A 17,177-nucleotide genomic window follows, 5' to 3' on the forward strand; every position below is an offset into this window, starting at 1 on the left:
TGGACTGCCATTCATCCAGATGATCAGGATGGTATTTCAGTTTCTGGCGGGTGGTACGGTGGTGAAACTCAGCAGCTGGTATTAATCCGAACAATTCCTCAGAACACTCCCTGTGATATATGCGGTAGAAAATGCACAGAGATGCAATATCTCGCCGCAAAGCCAATGGGTCGAATCTGTCGCAAAGACGTTGATTACCAATGATTCTGGCTGCTCGGTTCTGAATTCTGATTATTGTTTCAGTTAAGCAGCATCATTCAGTGTTTTACTTCAAAGGTCATCTTACCTTCAAAGTGAAGCACAGTTGAGCTATAATTTTACGCCTTAAATTAAGGAAAGAAAAATGAGCTGATCAAATGTGATATGGTGATACTGACCAGCTGGATCTTTGTCGGCTTCATGCACCACGTTGTGATGCAGCGACACGAGCGGGAACTTGAAGTGGAACTTGGATTTGTCGGTCGGCGAGCTCGCCACCTTGTTGTCGCCGTCCAAATCATTCATTGACCTACACACATTCATTTTGAAATCAAATGATGCTTAAAATGTGGTACATATGTGGTTTTTAAGGTCTTTAGAATTAGTTTCACACCTTTTGTCATTTCTAACATGCATCAGACAAAACAGATGTCAATTTTGGTTATTATTCGTTAGTCAATATTAAGTACGTACATTATTTATAATATGAAATAGAAATAGAAATAATCTTTATTCAAATAAACTCATTACAAGCACTTTTGAATAGTCATATTTTGATTCTACCACTCATTCGGAATGCAGATTCATCACAAGAAGAATGAGCAAGAAACTTGTGTGTTGCTCTTTTGAATAGATGTTTTTTTTATATAAATAATTACAGTGTAACAAGTAAGAGGCATGCGATAATCAACATAGAAATCGCTACGCACTCATTATTAGTGTAATCAGATAATATTGTCAGTGCTATGTATTTAAAATTTTTCTACAAAAACATTATTATCGTTAACGAATTCTTCAATTTTATAGTAAGCTTTTTTGCAAAGGAAGTGTTTTATTTGACATTTAAATCTTTTTTCTGGCAGGTTTATAACAGACTCTGGTATTTTATTGTAAAACCTTACTACTAACTTTAGCCAAAAGACATTTAGGTAATGTATGAGTATGTCAATTTCGTATTAATGAAATATTTATAAATTATACATGTCAATGTTTTTAATTAAGTAAGTACTCCTGAACACTGTAGTAAGATTTGCTGATTAGCCATCTATGTAGTTCTTTCTTCAATTAATTTCGACATAAATGTACAATTTCACCTGGTAATTTATTATATATTTTAATCGCCATGGCGTGACAGTTTGAGCTGCATAATGACGTCTTTATAGATGGTAACATCAATTTGTCTAAGTGTCTTGTACTGTATTTACTGGGAATATCTTGTCTCCGTTTGAACAGTTCAGGATGCAGTCTTACAAATTGGCATATTTCATAAATATACATACAAGGCAAAGTCAATATGTTGAGTCTTTGAAACATTGGCTTACAACTTGTTCTAGGCGAAAAGTCAACAATAGCTCGTAGGCATTTTTTTTGACAGACAAAGACCTTGTTTATTTCTAGAGTTACCCCACAAAATCAATCCATATCTTAGCCTGGAAGCAACATAGTGTTTTTACACATATGAATTTATAATCCATTTAAATTATTGAAGGCCTCGGTGGTTTAGCGGTTAAGTCCAGTGGTCGCGGGTTCGATTCTTCGCACGGTACATTTTACATTCATGAGTGTTTTTATCAGTCTGGGTGTTTTCAATGTAAATTATGTATGCACTAAAAGAGGGCGGGGGGTTCTTTGCTTTGCTTATTTTGAATGACATTAGGGGGGGGGGGGGGGGTGAGAGTCTAAATTATGATTACGTTATCGGCAGTTATTTATTTTTTTACACGAATGGCAACCCTAACATGGTGTTTTCTAGAAAAAACAATACATTAATTGAAAGAGGTTTACATAATCTGACAATGCGATTAATAATTGTAATAAATCTGCTCACGTCTCACGTAATACCGAATATATCGTTCAACGATATACATAAAATATAGTGAAAATCTACAACCTACTGTTTCTATATCCACTAATATATATATATTAGTAATAATTAAATTTGGAGTTATTGTGAACTTTGTACTGTTACATAATCAATACATGATATGTGTAATTCAATCTACTGCCCAATTTAAGACATCATCGACAACAGTTGTTGTACCTAAAGTACACCATAAGCCCAGGCGGGTACATACTATTTTCATACATAAAAAAGTCCACATGAATGGCAAATATAAGGCTATCAGATATATTGTGACGTATTTTGTGACGCACACACCGCCTTACTTCCAACAGTCGCGGGTTCGATTCCTCGCACGGCACATACATGAGTATGATTGTGATCGGTCTGGATATTAACTATGTATAATATGTATGTATTTACAAAAAAAATCTATCAGTTATCTAGTACCCATAATACAAGCTTTAGCTAGAATAACTTAGGACTAGATGGCGCTATATGAATTGTCCTGATATTAATATTATATTCACGATTGTCTCTTTTTATCAGGACTTCATATCTGGTTTTTATTATAATTGCCACTTTTTATCGGGCGTGCCGGATGCTTATTAGCCACTAGGTGAATTAAAAGAGTTATAATTGGTACATACTTGGTAGTTATCTCGTTGGCCATAGCTACAGCGGTGTCTAAAGTCTTTTGGTCGTGAGCAGACATAGGTTTCATAGTCCCCGTCTGGAAGCTTTTCTTCTTATCCACTTTGGACAGAGTATGCGATCTGAAAGTGTATGTAATTAAATTACCAAATAATAAAATTTTCATTACAGTAACCAACTGTGTATGTTTGCTTATGTTTCGACGGTTGGGAGGTACCTATTGCTATAATTTAATTGTAGTAAGTAGATCAAGTAGCGGTTAATAGCTAGTCACAATTAAAATGGATATATCAGCATATGTCGTGACGGGGTGCCACGACGCGGGTATTCTGCGGATACCTTCATACATATAATAAATATAATAATAATAATACACATACATACATAGATCTAGGCGGATAACACAGAGTAAAGATTTACGACATACTACCATATATAAATAAATATCAAACATAACTACACACTGAAACATAAAATAAACATAAAGTTCTGGTGACACTAGTAGCCTGATACCTTGTATTACCCTGCATTTGGAGTGCAGACACATCACGGCACAGCTTCTTTTTTTTATAATTCACATGTCACAATGTACTCTCCATACACGTCCGAAACTGCTTCACCGATTTTTATCAAATTTTATATTCAGTAGGTCTGAGAATCGGCTACTATCTATTTTTCATACCCCTATGAGATGAGGGTTGTCCAACACTAAATATATCTTTATTTATTTTGGACAATTTTTTTTTATTTTATCACGATTTAGCCTTGAAAACTACATACAACCCTAAATTTTCGCCTTTCTAGCAATTCTAATTTGTTAACAGCATTTTAATTTGAATTTAAAAATGAATGTGTACATTGTACAACCATGTTTGAAAAGAATACAAGCTGAGTTTCTTGTCAGTTCCTCTCCTTTTTCTCTCATCTCGAAATAATTCCGAACTGACGGTAGATTCGACATCAGTTTTTTTTAATGGATGAAATGGAATTATGCACCCGCCTGCGCTAACGGCTTACGCTGGCGGGGCTCCAGTGGAGGATGATAAGATGAGATCAGGCCAGTTTCAGGTCAGTTAGCTCATTGTGACAAATTGATCAAGAATTTATCACGAGGGTTTCCAGAGGGAACCGCGCGGCGGTCAACCTAACATGGTACATTGCTAGCAAAATGATCATCAGTTCACGTATCATATTAGTGTACATGAATAAAGATATTTTGATTTTAATTGATTTAAATTTATATGGAAAAATAGCGTTTGCAGGGCCAGCGAGTGTATATCTATAGTAGCCTAAGTCACTCCTTATTACATCAGCTACCTGCCACAAAATGTATGTCTTCAAAGGAACAATTTGTTCTGCTTATGATTGCTAAATAAAAGAAATTATTAAAATAAATTGTCTATTTTCTGTGCGTTTGTCCACGTTATACTCGGAAAGAGCTTAATCGTTTCAGTACGCTTTTCGCTAATCTATACATATAAATATAAATACGGTACATACATTAAAATAACATTTTTACAATTTTTGTCTGTCTGTCTGTCTGTTTGTTCCGGCTAATCTCTGAAATAGCTGGACTAATTTTGACGGAACTTTTATTGGCAGGTAGCGGATGTAATAAGGAGTAACTTAGGCAACTTTTATTTTAGTTAAATATAAAGTTAAATTCCACGCGGACAAAGTCGCGGCTACAGCTAGTTACTAATATTATTTGTTGATTTAAAATCGTTTCTAAAATGGATAATGAAAAACATATTTTAATATATATTTAAATAAAAAATAATCTTTCGAAACGTACTACAACAGATTCGAATGCAGCCGCGGTATATAAATAGTCATTTCTATTCTTACCTTAAACTGAGGTCGATGTCGAAGGCCTTATTGGTTATGACCTGAAAAATATGAAATATTTTAATACAGAACAATCGAAACATTGATGCTGCGATGACTGCCACAACATATAACACTATCTGATACCCGAGAACGACTCGGCAGCGGGGCGTGTTCTACGAAACAACAGGCTGTCCACTCGAATGTTTATATAAAAGTGCCTAGTACATAATGCGATAAATAAAAAGCTGACGCGGAATATGCAGAATAAGTCAATAACCGCAGTCGCAAACTTACTGCAACCAAATGAGTCCGAGTAACACTGACGCAGCACTATGATAAGATAAACAACAACGTGCAGATACGACCTCCCGGGAGAAATGTAATGGGAAGATTATATTCTGATAAATATACACGCCACAGTTAAAACTTCCGGTACAAAACTATTTTAACTGCGAAAAGATTGTTGGAAACTCCAACAAGAATAATTATTAAATCTCCTGCGATTATTTATTTCATAATATATAAATATATATATATCTGTGTTCTCAAGATATCGAATCTCCTTTGATTTTCCCTTCTTCAATATTTTGTTACATCGCTAATTATATCGACATTTAAATAAATATATATTTAATGTCGAATTAACATAAAAACTTTCATCCCCTATTTTATTCAACCCTCTCAAGGGTAAAATTTCTACAAAGTTTAAATGTCATATTAACTTATATTTAATCAATATACAGTCTTAAAAATAAGTTTCAAGCTTCTTGCTTCAAAAATGGAGAATCTTCCATACAATCAATCTTTCATCCCCCTTTCAACCCAACTTTTGACCTGAAGCGAGACAGACAGACATACAGACACAGTTACTGTCGCATTTATACTATTAGTAAGGAATTAATTTAATTTACAATTTGTTGTTTTATAATTTTTTACGAATACATCCACGCACCTCGTTGAGAATCACACATAGATATAATTCAAGATGAAGTTTTATTAACACTTATCTTTAATTAATTTTTATATATTTTATTAACAATAACTTTTTAAAACATTTTGATTTTAAGTAATTTGGACAACACTAACTATCCTATACATACATGTATTTTTTTTATATTTTATTTATACTACGATCGTAGCAATCAAGCATACGGCCCATCTGATGGTAAATGGTTAAGGCCTGAAATTGTATTTGACGGCCTCAGTAGTGTAGCGGTTTAGCACACAGCTTTATTACCTAATAGTCACAGGTTCGATTCCTCGCACGGTACAAACATTTGTATTCATGATTATTATTCTTTGTAAGTCTAATTTTTTTTTATGTATAATATGTATTTATTAAAAAATATTGGTGTAATCAAATTTATATCAGTTGTCTAGTATCAATAACGCAAGCTCTACTTATCTTGGAACTAGATGGCGCTGTATGTATAATCCTAAGATATTACTATATAACTATTATAAAACTTGGATTATTAAAATGGGAATTCTCTATCTTTGAAGTCGGTTCAAATGCCCTTAATTTTTTTATTTATTTTACAGAGAAAAGGGTATCACTATATAATATTTAAAATTTGACATAATTCCTTAAGTTATAGGAAATATTTTGTTCTAATATACTAGTTGTTACACGCGGTTTTGCCGCGGTTATGGTACTACCATAACTTAATTCCATAAATTTAGAAGAACAACTAATTTTCTCAATACTTATAATAATACTACTACAATTATCTGGATATGTACGGAACTCTTGTGTCCTTACCACAGATATTCCATATATATGAAGTTAACACAGTTTATTAGGTGTATATGTTAGTTCATGGTTTCTTGTTAACTGAAAACGACTACGACGATATCAAATAACGCCAGTCAAATTATCTATACATATAAATAAAATTAAAGTGTCTGTTTGTAATATTGAAATAACCGTTTTTTATTACATACATATAAAAATACCATAAATACGGTACATACACCAAAATAACACTTTTTACAGTTTTTGTCTGTCTGTCTGTTTGTACCGGCTAATCTCTGAAATGGCTGGACCGAGTTTGACTAGACTTCTTTAGCAGGTAGCTGATGTAATAAGGAGTAACTTAGGCTACCTTGATTTTAGAAAAATGTGGTTAATTTTCACGCGGACGAAGTCGCGTCGCGTCGAGTCGAATCATTATTAGAATTTATTATAAACTAGTTGTACCTAGTTTATAATAAATTCTAATAATGATCCAAATAATTTCATCTAAATACACTATTTATTTATTATTTTTATTATATTAATAATTTATTTATTATTTTATTTAAGTGATCATTAGTTATGTATATTAATCATCATCTGCTTCTTCCTTATCCCATTTATCGGGGTCGGCGTAATATGTTTTTCTCTTACATTCATCCCTGTAAATTATATATATAAGTAATAATATATATATATATATATATATATATATATATATATATATATATATATATATATATATATTATTTTATGTGTGAAATTATACCCACGTATATCTTATCATAATATTAATATAATATTACAAATGAGATATTTATGAGTATGAATAATATCTAATTATTTAAGTGAGCATTAGCATTTTAAGGCTTAATATTACTTTATGTGAAAAATAAATCGTATATTTTGAACCTTAAATGAGAAATTTGTGAGTATGGATGATTGTTAGTCTTTCACGCAAAAACTACTGAATGGGTTTTGATGAAAAGTTACAGTAATATAGCTTATGCACAGAATAACACATAGCCTATATTTTATATTTAAAATTATATATTGAAATGTAACGTGAGTGAAACCGCGGGTTCAGACAGTTAATATTATACGCGAAAGTTTGTTAGTATGGATGGATTTTTTATACTCTACTCAAGAACTATTGAATAACTGAAAAAATAACGAAATTTTAAAGTAATATAGCTTATAACACATATAATATATAATAGCTATAATTTAAAAAGATAGCATGGCAAAATCTTATATATAATATAAAATTCTCGTGTCACAGTGTTCGTTCCCATACTCCTCCGAAACGGCTTGACCGATTCTCATGAAATTTGTAAGCATATTGAGTAGGTCTGAGAATCGGCCAACGTCTATTTTTCATCCCCCTAAATGTTAGGGGTAGTCCACCCTTAATTTTTTTTTTATTTTAGGGCAAAACAACGTTTGCCGGGACAGCTAGTATACTAATAAATGTCAAGTAAGTGTCATACAGACGAAGTTGCGCGGGCCACATAGGTTGTAAATTTCATGCGAGCAATGCCGGGGGCACAGCTAGCTAAAAATAAATAAGCCACTCAACTTGGGTTCAGGTCACAATCAAATTAACTCGTGACCGGTTAAGAGTCTCCACTGTGAGATAAATAATGCCTACTTATCACTTGGAGTACAATTGCTTCCCCTTGGAGTCTTATTGAAACTGTGACTTCCTTTAGATATTGCTTCCCAACCAGTGGCCCGCGGGTCAGTATATACTCATCATCATTGCCTTGCCTTTATCCCATTATTTGGGGTCGGCGCAGTATGTCATTCTCTTCCACTGATCTCTATTAGTCGTCATATCTAAACATACTCTTCTTTTCTTCATATCATCTTTCACACAATCCATCCATCTTTTCTTAGGGCGTCCCCTCCCTTTACATCCATCCACATTCATATTATACACTTTCCATAAGACATGGTCCTCATTCCTCCGCATAACATGCCCATACCAGCTCAATCTGTTACCTCGCAACTTTTCTATAACCGGCGCAACTTCGGGTCAGTACATACTACAATATATAAATACTACAATAACATCAAAACTCAAATATGAAACGTGACAAATATAAAACTGCATACTAATGCCTAATACTATAAATTAATAATAATAACAATAATTTCAGGACAATTCACACAGCGACATCTAGATCCAAGTTAAGCTAGCCAAAGATTGTGTTATGAGTACTAGATAACTGATACAAATACAAAGACAATATTTTTTTCGTAAATACATATAATATAATATGATATGTATTATATAGAAAAAACCCAGACCGATACAAACAATCATACTCATGAATACAAATGTTTGTGTCGTGCGTGTATTCGAACCCACGACCATTGGACGTAAAGCGGTGTGCTAGACCGCTAGACCACCGAGGTCGTCATCAATTAATTTAAAATGAAATAATAATAATAAATTATTGTATACAGTTAACAAATAAAGCTGAAAAAAGTATTTAAAATATAGTTTAAGAGAAATAAACAAATACGTTGGTTAGTTACGAACGTGAATAGCCAATGAGACCAAGATTGATCGACATAACATTCTTGGTATATTGGGAGGGTAAATAAATAATTTTCAAAGAAATCCCAATCGCAAGGAAACGCCCCGATAATAAAATAGATATCAAACAGTCCCTGTTCAATATAAAGTTGAGAATCACTGCTTTATATTGATCAATTTATTCATTACACGCGTTGAGTGCTATCATTGCAAAATATTGAGACAATTTTTTAACATATATATAACATATTGAATTACCAAATTGATTCACAAAATTGCTTTTAGACAACATATTAATTAGGCATTTCACAATGGATTATAGACACTAAGCAGTATTTTATTACCAATAATTAGGGACTTAAATATTTTTGAAACAATATTTTTCGGTATTGCTGACGAAATTTTATGTAATTAGCTGACAATTATACATAATAATGCATTTTTATGGAATCGCTAACAAGTCAATGAACTAAGTAACAAAAAACAAAATGTTGTAACTTGAGATAGAAAGTGTCCTATATGAATAAATAATTTTTACTTTCACTAAGTTTTTTTTCGGACTACACTACTCTAATGTATATATTTACAAAAATAAATTATCTATGGCAACATAGTACGAAATAGAATAGTCCGAAAACAAAGGCAAGCAGGACTCGTGTTATGGGTACTAGACAACTGATATGTACTACTCTAATGCTGTTGGCCGCAGCTGGCCTTTATAGCTTCACCGGACGATAGGGGGCGAGTGCAGATGGCACTCCAAACCAAGGAAGGACTTAAGAGACGGCTGAAGGCCAACTTCTGCCTGACTGATACGACTTTAGTCTGAAAGCACCGCTAGGGGCTCGAACCTCGGCTCAGGCGGTCGTAATATTGATCCCCGTTTGAATTGGACGGGGGATCGATCGGAGGGGGTCTGACTAAGCTAACAACTTGATGGTACGTTGCAATTGTCATCAAAATACATAAATATGACCACTCACCACCGGCTTCATGTCGTTTTGGAAATACGTCTTCCTGTGAAAGGGCAAACCATGTGCTTTGCCATTCGGAGCACAGATACCATGCCGTATCCTGTAACTTATTACCATATTTGACGACCTCCGTGATCTAGTAGTTTAGTAACTCGTTCTATATATATTATGGACTAGCTGTTCCCGCGACTTTAGCCGCGTGAAATTGAATATTATTTCTATAAAATAAAAGTAGCCTCAATTATTCCTTATTACATCAGCTACTTACCAGAAAAAGTCAAAATAGGTCCAGCCATTTCAGAGATTAGCCGGAACAAACAGACACACAGACAAAAATTGTAAAAAATGTTATTTTGGTGTATGTACCGTATTTATTTTCGTATGCATGTAGTAAAAAACGGTTATTTCAATATTACAAACAGACAGTCCAATTTTATTTATATGTATAGATGTATTTAGAAAAAAAAGATATATTTAGATCAGTCGTCTAGTACCCATAACATAAGCTCTACTTCTGCTCTATCCTGGGTTAGTTCCGGCTAAAATGGCTGGACAGATTTTGACGGGACTTTTGGCAGGTGGCTGATGTAATAAGGAGTAACTAGGCTACTTTTATTTTAGAAAAATAAAGTTAAATTCCACACAAAGTCTCGGGTACAGCTAGTATTATATAAAACTACGTATTACTGATGCATGGAAATACATATGCGAACGAAACCATATGTGACCACTAGTATAATGCATTAATACATTTAGTATACGTCAGCAGTAGATAGCAATTACTAAGTAATCATCGCAGACGACAACCGTTGCAATATTACCGCTTACTTGCAGGAATGGAACAAACAATTCTCGAGAATGTTGTCTAGCATGTTCTGAATGTGATGACATATCCATACCTACGCGTCTTTCTAAGAATCCCAACACATATCCCGACTGTGGTAACCTAATATCAATTCGCCACTGATTGTATCTGATGGGATAGTCAGGGCGTTGTCAAATTGTCGTTATACACTCAACACACCCAGTAAACTCAACATTTCACTGACTTCCTGACAATAAAACATAAATATAATAAATATATTTTCTATCATCATTATTTATTGATAGTATAAAATAAAATCTGTCTGTCCCTCTGTATGCTTAATTATTTAAAACTACGCAACGGATTTAGAAGCGGTTTTTTAACAGACAGAGTGATTCAAGAGGAAGGTTTATATATATAATACATGTACACCCGTGCGAAGGCGGGGCAAGTAGCTAGTTTATTATATATATGTTTTATTGTATGCTACTATTAAGGGTGGTAGAATATAAAAATCCAATTCCAATATTAAATTACAACTCTCCCCATTAAGTTTCGGGGTAATAAACTACTTAATTAATATATTATAATTACTATGTATATAACATAGTTGAAATAATAATAATAATAATCTCAGGACAACCCACACAGCGCCATCTAGACCCAAGTTAAGCTACCTAAAGCTTGTGTTACGGGTACTAACTAACTCATACAAATACATAGATATTTTTTTGTAAATACATACATAATATACGTAGAAAACACCCAGACCGATACAAACAATCATACTCATGAATACAAACGTTTGTGCCGTGCGAGGAATCGAACCCGCGACCATCGGACGTATTACGGTGTGCTAGATCGCTGGACCACCGAGGTCGTGAAAGTAGAGTTTATTTTAATAAATTTAATTAATTAAATATACAAAATATTATAGAAATAACACAAACTTGGTGCAACTGTTTTCTACTATGATCATTACACACTAGTGAAACTAAACTATCTAAATTAACTAACTAAACTTTACTAAGATGATTTTTATTGACATGAATATGCTAACCGTGAGTTATAGTATATATGTTAACCTATTACTAACTATAATTGCAGTAAACATCTACTAATATATCAACGAGACATCTATTCTACTCATCCCAATTCTTACCCGATTATCCAAATGTTTTCCACCTGAGTAAATTAAACATATTTCAGATTATTTCTATAACAATACAATACTTGTTTTGATGTTCACTGAATACATTGTACGCAAGGCGTGTATGTGATAATTTTATTCCTAGTAACCACAACTCTTCGTTAGAACTCTGCAAGAAATTATTAAATGTGAAACAATTGCTTTTTATTTATATTATACACTTTGCAACACTAGAATGTAAAGTGAAATGTAAGGTAATATTTTCTGTTAAAAACTTATAAGATGTTGAATTAAAAATACAATAAAACATTACCTGCGATTTTTTATCCTTTATTGCACTATTTAAACTAATGTACAATATGGCATTCTCTATCAGCTAACCATTGGGTAGAAACAGAAAGCGGTTGAAGGGCAGCAATGGGAAAATGGCATCCTATTTGTATTTACCTGACTTAGGTATATATGTGATAGTAATATGCTTACATACCTATGAATATACATATATACGTACTTAAATATCTGCTATAACAGGTACTATATATATATACAAGAACACAAAAATATAAATATATAAATAGATAAATAATAATAATAATAAATAAATATATAAACAAAGAAATTACTCATATATAATTTATATGACAACGGAAAACAGCTAACACTCATCTTGTTGCTTCAACATATAATTATACAGTTTCCTTATGACAATGGCAATAAATAAACACGAACATGTGCAATATATAGCTTTTAAAAATGTATTGAAATAGACAATGTGAATACTTTCTGCATTTAAACTAGGGATATTATGGATATGAAATTTCGGATACGGATAGGTTTTGGATACGAAATTATTTCGGATTATCCGTTAGTTTCGTATAATTTCGGTTACGGATATGAAATTTTTAAGGAAATTCAAAAGTAAAATACAAATAACTAAATCTCTCAAAATCAGTACTCACATAAATAGTACTATATTTTTTGTAAAAAGAATCATGGTAACTGGACTAGTGTTAGCTAAAACAGTTAAATTAAGTACCCGCATTTTGGCAATCATTCAAATATATATAATCTATGAAAATTAGTATTAAAACGAGCCGTGTATAAGGTTTGCATTAATTCCCCTCTACTGGCTCATCCCTCTAATAGAAAAATATATCCATCGCCTACAAACTTACTTTTTTTTTTATAACACAGGGGACAAACTGGCATGCGGCTCACCTGATGGTAAGTGATTACCGCCGCCCATGAGTACCCGCAATACCAATTGAACTGCAAGTGCGATATCGGCCTTTTAAAAATGTAACCTCTTTTCTTGAAGGTTTCAATATCGTATCGGTTCGGAAATACCATTGCAGGAAGGTGATTCCACAATGTGGTTGTACGTGGCAAAAAGTTTCTAGAAAACCGCACTGTGCTGGACTGCTATTGATCCAAATGATCAGGATGCTACTTTAGTTTCTGGCGGGTGGTACGGTGGTGAAACCCAGCAGTTGGTATTAATCCGAACAATTCCTCAGAACACACCCCGTGATATATGCGGTAGAAAATGCACAGAGATGCAATATCTCGCCGCAAAGTCAATGGGTCGAGTCTGTCACATAGATGTAGATTACCAATGATTCTGGCTGCTTCGGTTCTGAATGCGGTCAAATGGAAGTAGCTGGTATTGTGGTGATTATTATAACTAAGTTTTCTGATAGAAACACTGACATCTCAAAATTAATATTTTATGCCTATTATAATCCTCATACATTACCATTCCTAACAGAGCCATAACTCAGTATCGTATCAGAGCGGCGGTTTCTTAATAAAACCTAATCTTAATTTACAAGCGATTAAAATTTGTATAAATATCAAATAGTATTTTGTTAATACAAAATAGGTCTTTCAACAAGTATTTAAAGTCAATATAGTAATAGATATTTTGCATTCCAAATACATATAATTTCAAATATTATATATGTGTAATGAGTTAAACTAACGACAGTTATTAATTGATCGTTCATCATCATTCATCATCAATCATGACCTTTCAGGGCGTCAAAAAAAATGTAAAAACTCAACCACACTCTGTATGCATGCGCTTTATGTTTTTGTGATACTGCAATAAATAAATAAATAGATAAGGAAACATTAGACTTTGTCCAGCAGTCGACTTCTTCCGGGCTAAGATGATGATGAAGGAAAAATAAGTAAGGATACAATTTAATAAAAGAAAACATATATGAACGTATTGTGGAAACTTTTCACGGAGTTACGTGACAAGTTATAATCAAATATGTACGAGATATATAAAATCAATTAGTACACAACTCAGTAAAATAAATTTTAAATCCATCAATTAGTTTCCGTATATTAAACAAATTATGGATTACGTAAAAGAAAAATTTAGTTATAGATATAGAAGACAAAAATAATCTTATATATAAAATTCTCGTGTCACAATGCTAGTTACCATACTCCTCCCAAACGGATTGAATCGATTTTTATGTAATTTTATATGCATATTCAGTAAATATGAGAATCGGTTACTATCTATTTTTCATACCCCTAAGTGATAAGGGTTATCGACCCTTAAATATATTTTTTTTATTTTTCGACATTATTTTTTTTTATTTTATTATTTATGATTGAAAAATACATACAACCTGAAAATTTAGGGTTGTATATAGTGTAGTATCCTTTTAGCATCAACCCCAATTTTTAATAGCGATTTTAATTTATATTGCAAAACAACGTTTGCAGGGTCGGCTAGTAATGTTATATAATCTTAAATGTATTTATTTTCCTATTAGAAATCTTGCAATCAGTCACGTGGACTGTAAACAGATGTGGTGTTCCGTATATAGCAGGTAGAGTGCCGCTCCCAGGAGAGCAGATCCTCAAGTCAGTTCCGTCCGACTATCTTGGTCCAAATACATCACGCCTTTTCTTTACACGTTTTCGGGTATTGTGAGTTGCCCAGTGATTTTATTTATTAAAATTAATTAAATAAAAAACTTACAGTTTCATCCCGACGTCGTCCATCAAGGCTACGGAACATGGATTCCATTTCATCCAGGAGACTCTGACTGAAGTCACCGTAGCTCTTCTATAATACAGAACAATATATAAATTTCCATACGGCCTCGGTAGCTTAGCGATTTAGCACACCACCTTCCCTCAGATGGTTACGGGTTCGATTCCTCACAACATTTAGCTATATAGATAGATAAGTTCTTTATTCACAATTACAGACACATAACATACATGAGATACAGAAAAACACGAATTAATAAAAGAAATCCAGGTGACTTTATGTGCCGCAAAAGTGAAAAGGCAGCCAACTCAGCATAATGCTACAGATAACTCTGCAGCGCTGATATTCTGTTGGCTCCTTACTTATACTAGACCTATTACTAAAAAAAAAATTACATAAATATGAAACATCGAGCTCTTTATCAAAATATATAAAGTATGAATAAACTATAAATAATGTGATGAATTATGTTATTAAACTACTTATACTACATAAATACTATAACAAGGATTACACATATATTGATATGGTGAATGGCTCCGCGAGACTGACGACGAAGATGATGCAAGACAATGCTTGTGGACTAAGTTGGGTAATGAAGGTCCGCAGATAAGGGACCTGCTAAGGGATTAAAGTAATTTGTTCAATTACAAGATGTTTTTTCAGTTGTTTTTTTTAAATTATCTTTAGTTTTTATAGTGCGAATGGGAGGAGGGCAAGTTATTCCAACATTCGTATTCATGCGTACGATTGTGTCTATTGATTTGGGTGTTTTCTATATACATATATTATGTATCATATACAAAAGTATTTAAGTATTAGAATCAGTAGTCTAATACTAATAACACAAGTAAGCTTGGAACTAGATGGAGCTGTGTACATCTCTTAGAGTTGCTATTAACAATATTGTTAACAAATTATTTCTTTATTTATTCAAAATGAAAGTAAAATGTTAACATTTATTTTGCATAATAAAGAAATATGTCATATATTATTTGTTATTGTAAGTAGAACAATATTACTGAAATAGTTCTTGGTATATCCGTCATACTGGAGACCGGGTGTTGCTTATGACGACTGGTCTGTTCGGGTTAAGAACATTGATTTGACTTTTTGGTGCTGCTTGTAGGGACTGGTCTGCTCTAATCACTATGACTGATTTCCTCTTATTAATTGTTTAACCAGTTGGTTATATTTTTAATATTTTTTCTATTTGAATATTTAAGTGAATTAGTGCTAATTGGTGGTTTGTATTCACACACTTAAACTTAAAAATATAAAGTAATAGTAAAATTATTTAAAAGAGCAACACGCAAGTTTCTTGCTCGTTCTTCTTGTGATGAGACAGCTTTCCGAATGAGCGGTAGATTAAGAAAATGTAATGACTATTCAAAAGTGCTTCAATGTAAGTTTATTTTAATAAATGATTTCTATTCTATTCTATTCTTTTTTGTATTAGCAATAGCATATGCTAGTCACTCTATTCTCCTAAATTTGAATTTAAAAAGGAATCTGTATTATTATAAACATGTACATTACTTGAAAAAAATACTTCTTCTCATCTCGATATCATTCCGAACTGACGGTAGATTTAACATATCATAAGAGTCTGTAATAGACCTACATGAATGAAGATATTTTGAGTATACTTACGGGTATCCCGGGGCTATCAGGAAGCACCAGATTTTCCATTCGAGCGGTGTCAGTTGCTGTACTTTCCTGTCAAAGAATTGGGAAGTCAGTAGAATTATAAAAAACAGGACGAGAAGTGAGTGAATGAAATGTATACGTACTATCTTATTAATATTATAAACGCTAAAGTTTGTAAGTATGGATGTTTGTTACTCTTTCACGCAAAAACTAAGGAACGGGTTTTGATGAAACTCTACAGTAATATAGTTCATACATCTGAATAACATAATGGCTATAAATTTCACTCGGATGAAATAGAATACATAGTAAATTAATAAATAAGACACATTCAAAATAAGGAGAAGAAATTGATTTTTGTGTAGATATAACAAATAAATTAAAGTTTAAAATTTATTAATTTACTAGTTAATCGCCCCGGCTTCGCACGCGTGTATATGTATTATACATATAAACCATCCGCTTGAATCACTCTATCTATTAAAAAACCCGCTTGAAAATCTGTTGCGTAGTTTTAAATATTTAATACATAGGGACGGACAGACAGCAAGAGCGACTTTGTTTTATACTACGTAATGATTTGCCTCCTATAGTAACCATGATCCGATATATATGAGTTGTTAAAAATCATTTATATCAATAGTTTGTTTGTGACTTAAGCCTTTCTAGTCTACATCGAAGCTATGTGACAAACTTGTGGCCCACAAGCTCCTTGTGTTCTTCTAGCAGAATCTGGACGGATTTTTTTTTTTATGGGTGATTATGGAATGGAGCACC

The 17,177-nt window shown here is 32.8% G+C and overlaps 1 protein-coding gene across 1 annotated transcript in view; it reads right to left on the reverse strand.

The window, feature by feature from the left end:
• The window catches only part of LOC131853097 (activated Cdc42 kinase-like), a 49,905-nt gene that overhangs the window by 7,628 nt on the left and 25,100 nt on the right, over positions 1-17,177 (reverse strand). Inside the window, 7 exon segments of the mRNA XM_059203912.1 lie at positions 378-508; positions 2,689-2,814; positions 4,541-4,581; positions 11,744-11,794; positions 11,796-11,900; positions 14,736-14,822; positions 16,404-16,469. Of these exon segments, the coding sequence (XP_059059895.1) occupies positions 378-508; positions 2,689-2,814; positions 4,541-4,581; positions 11,744-11,794; positions 11,796-11,900; positions 14,736-14,822; positions 16,404-16,469 (607 nt within the window).

This window comes from Achroia grisella, unplaced genomic scaffold (assembly GCF_030625045.1).
Source record: "Achroia grisella isolate CSIRO2021 unplaced genomic scaffold, CSIRO_AGI_Agris_v1 utg874, whole genome shotgun sequence".
NCBI classification, from domain to species: Eukaryota; Metazoa; Arthropoda; class Insecta; order Lepidoptera; family Pyralidae; genus Achroia; species Achroia grisella.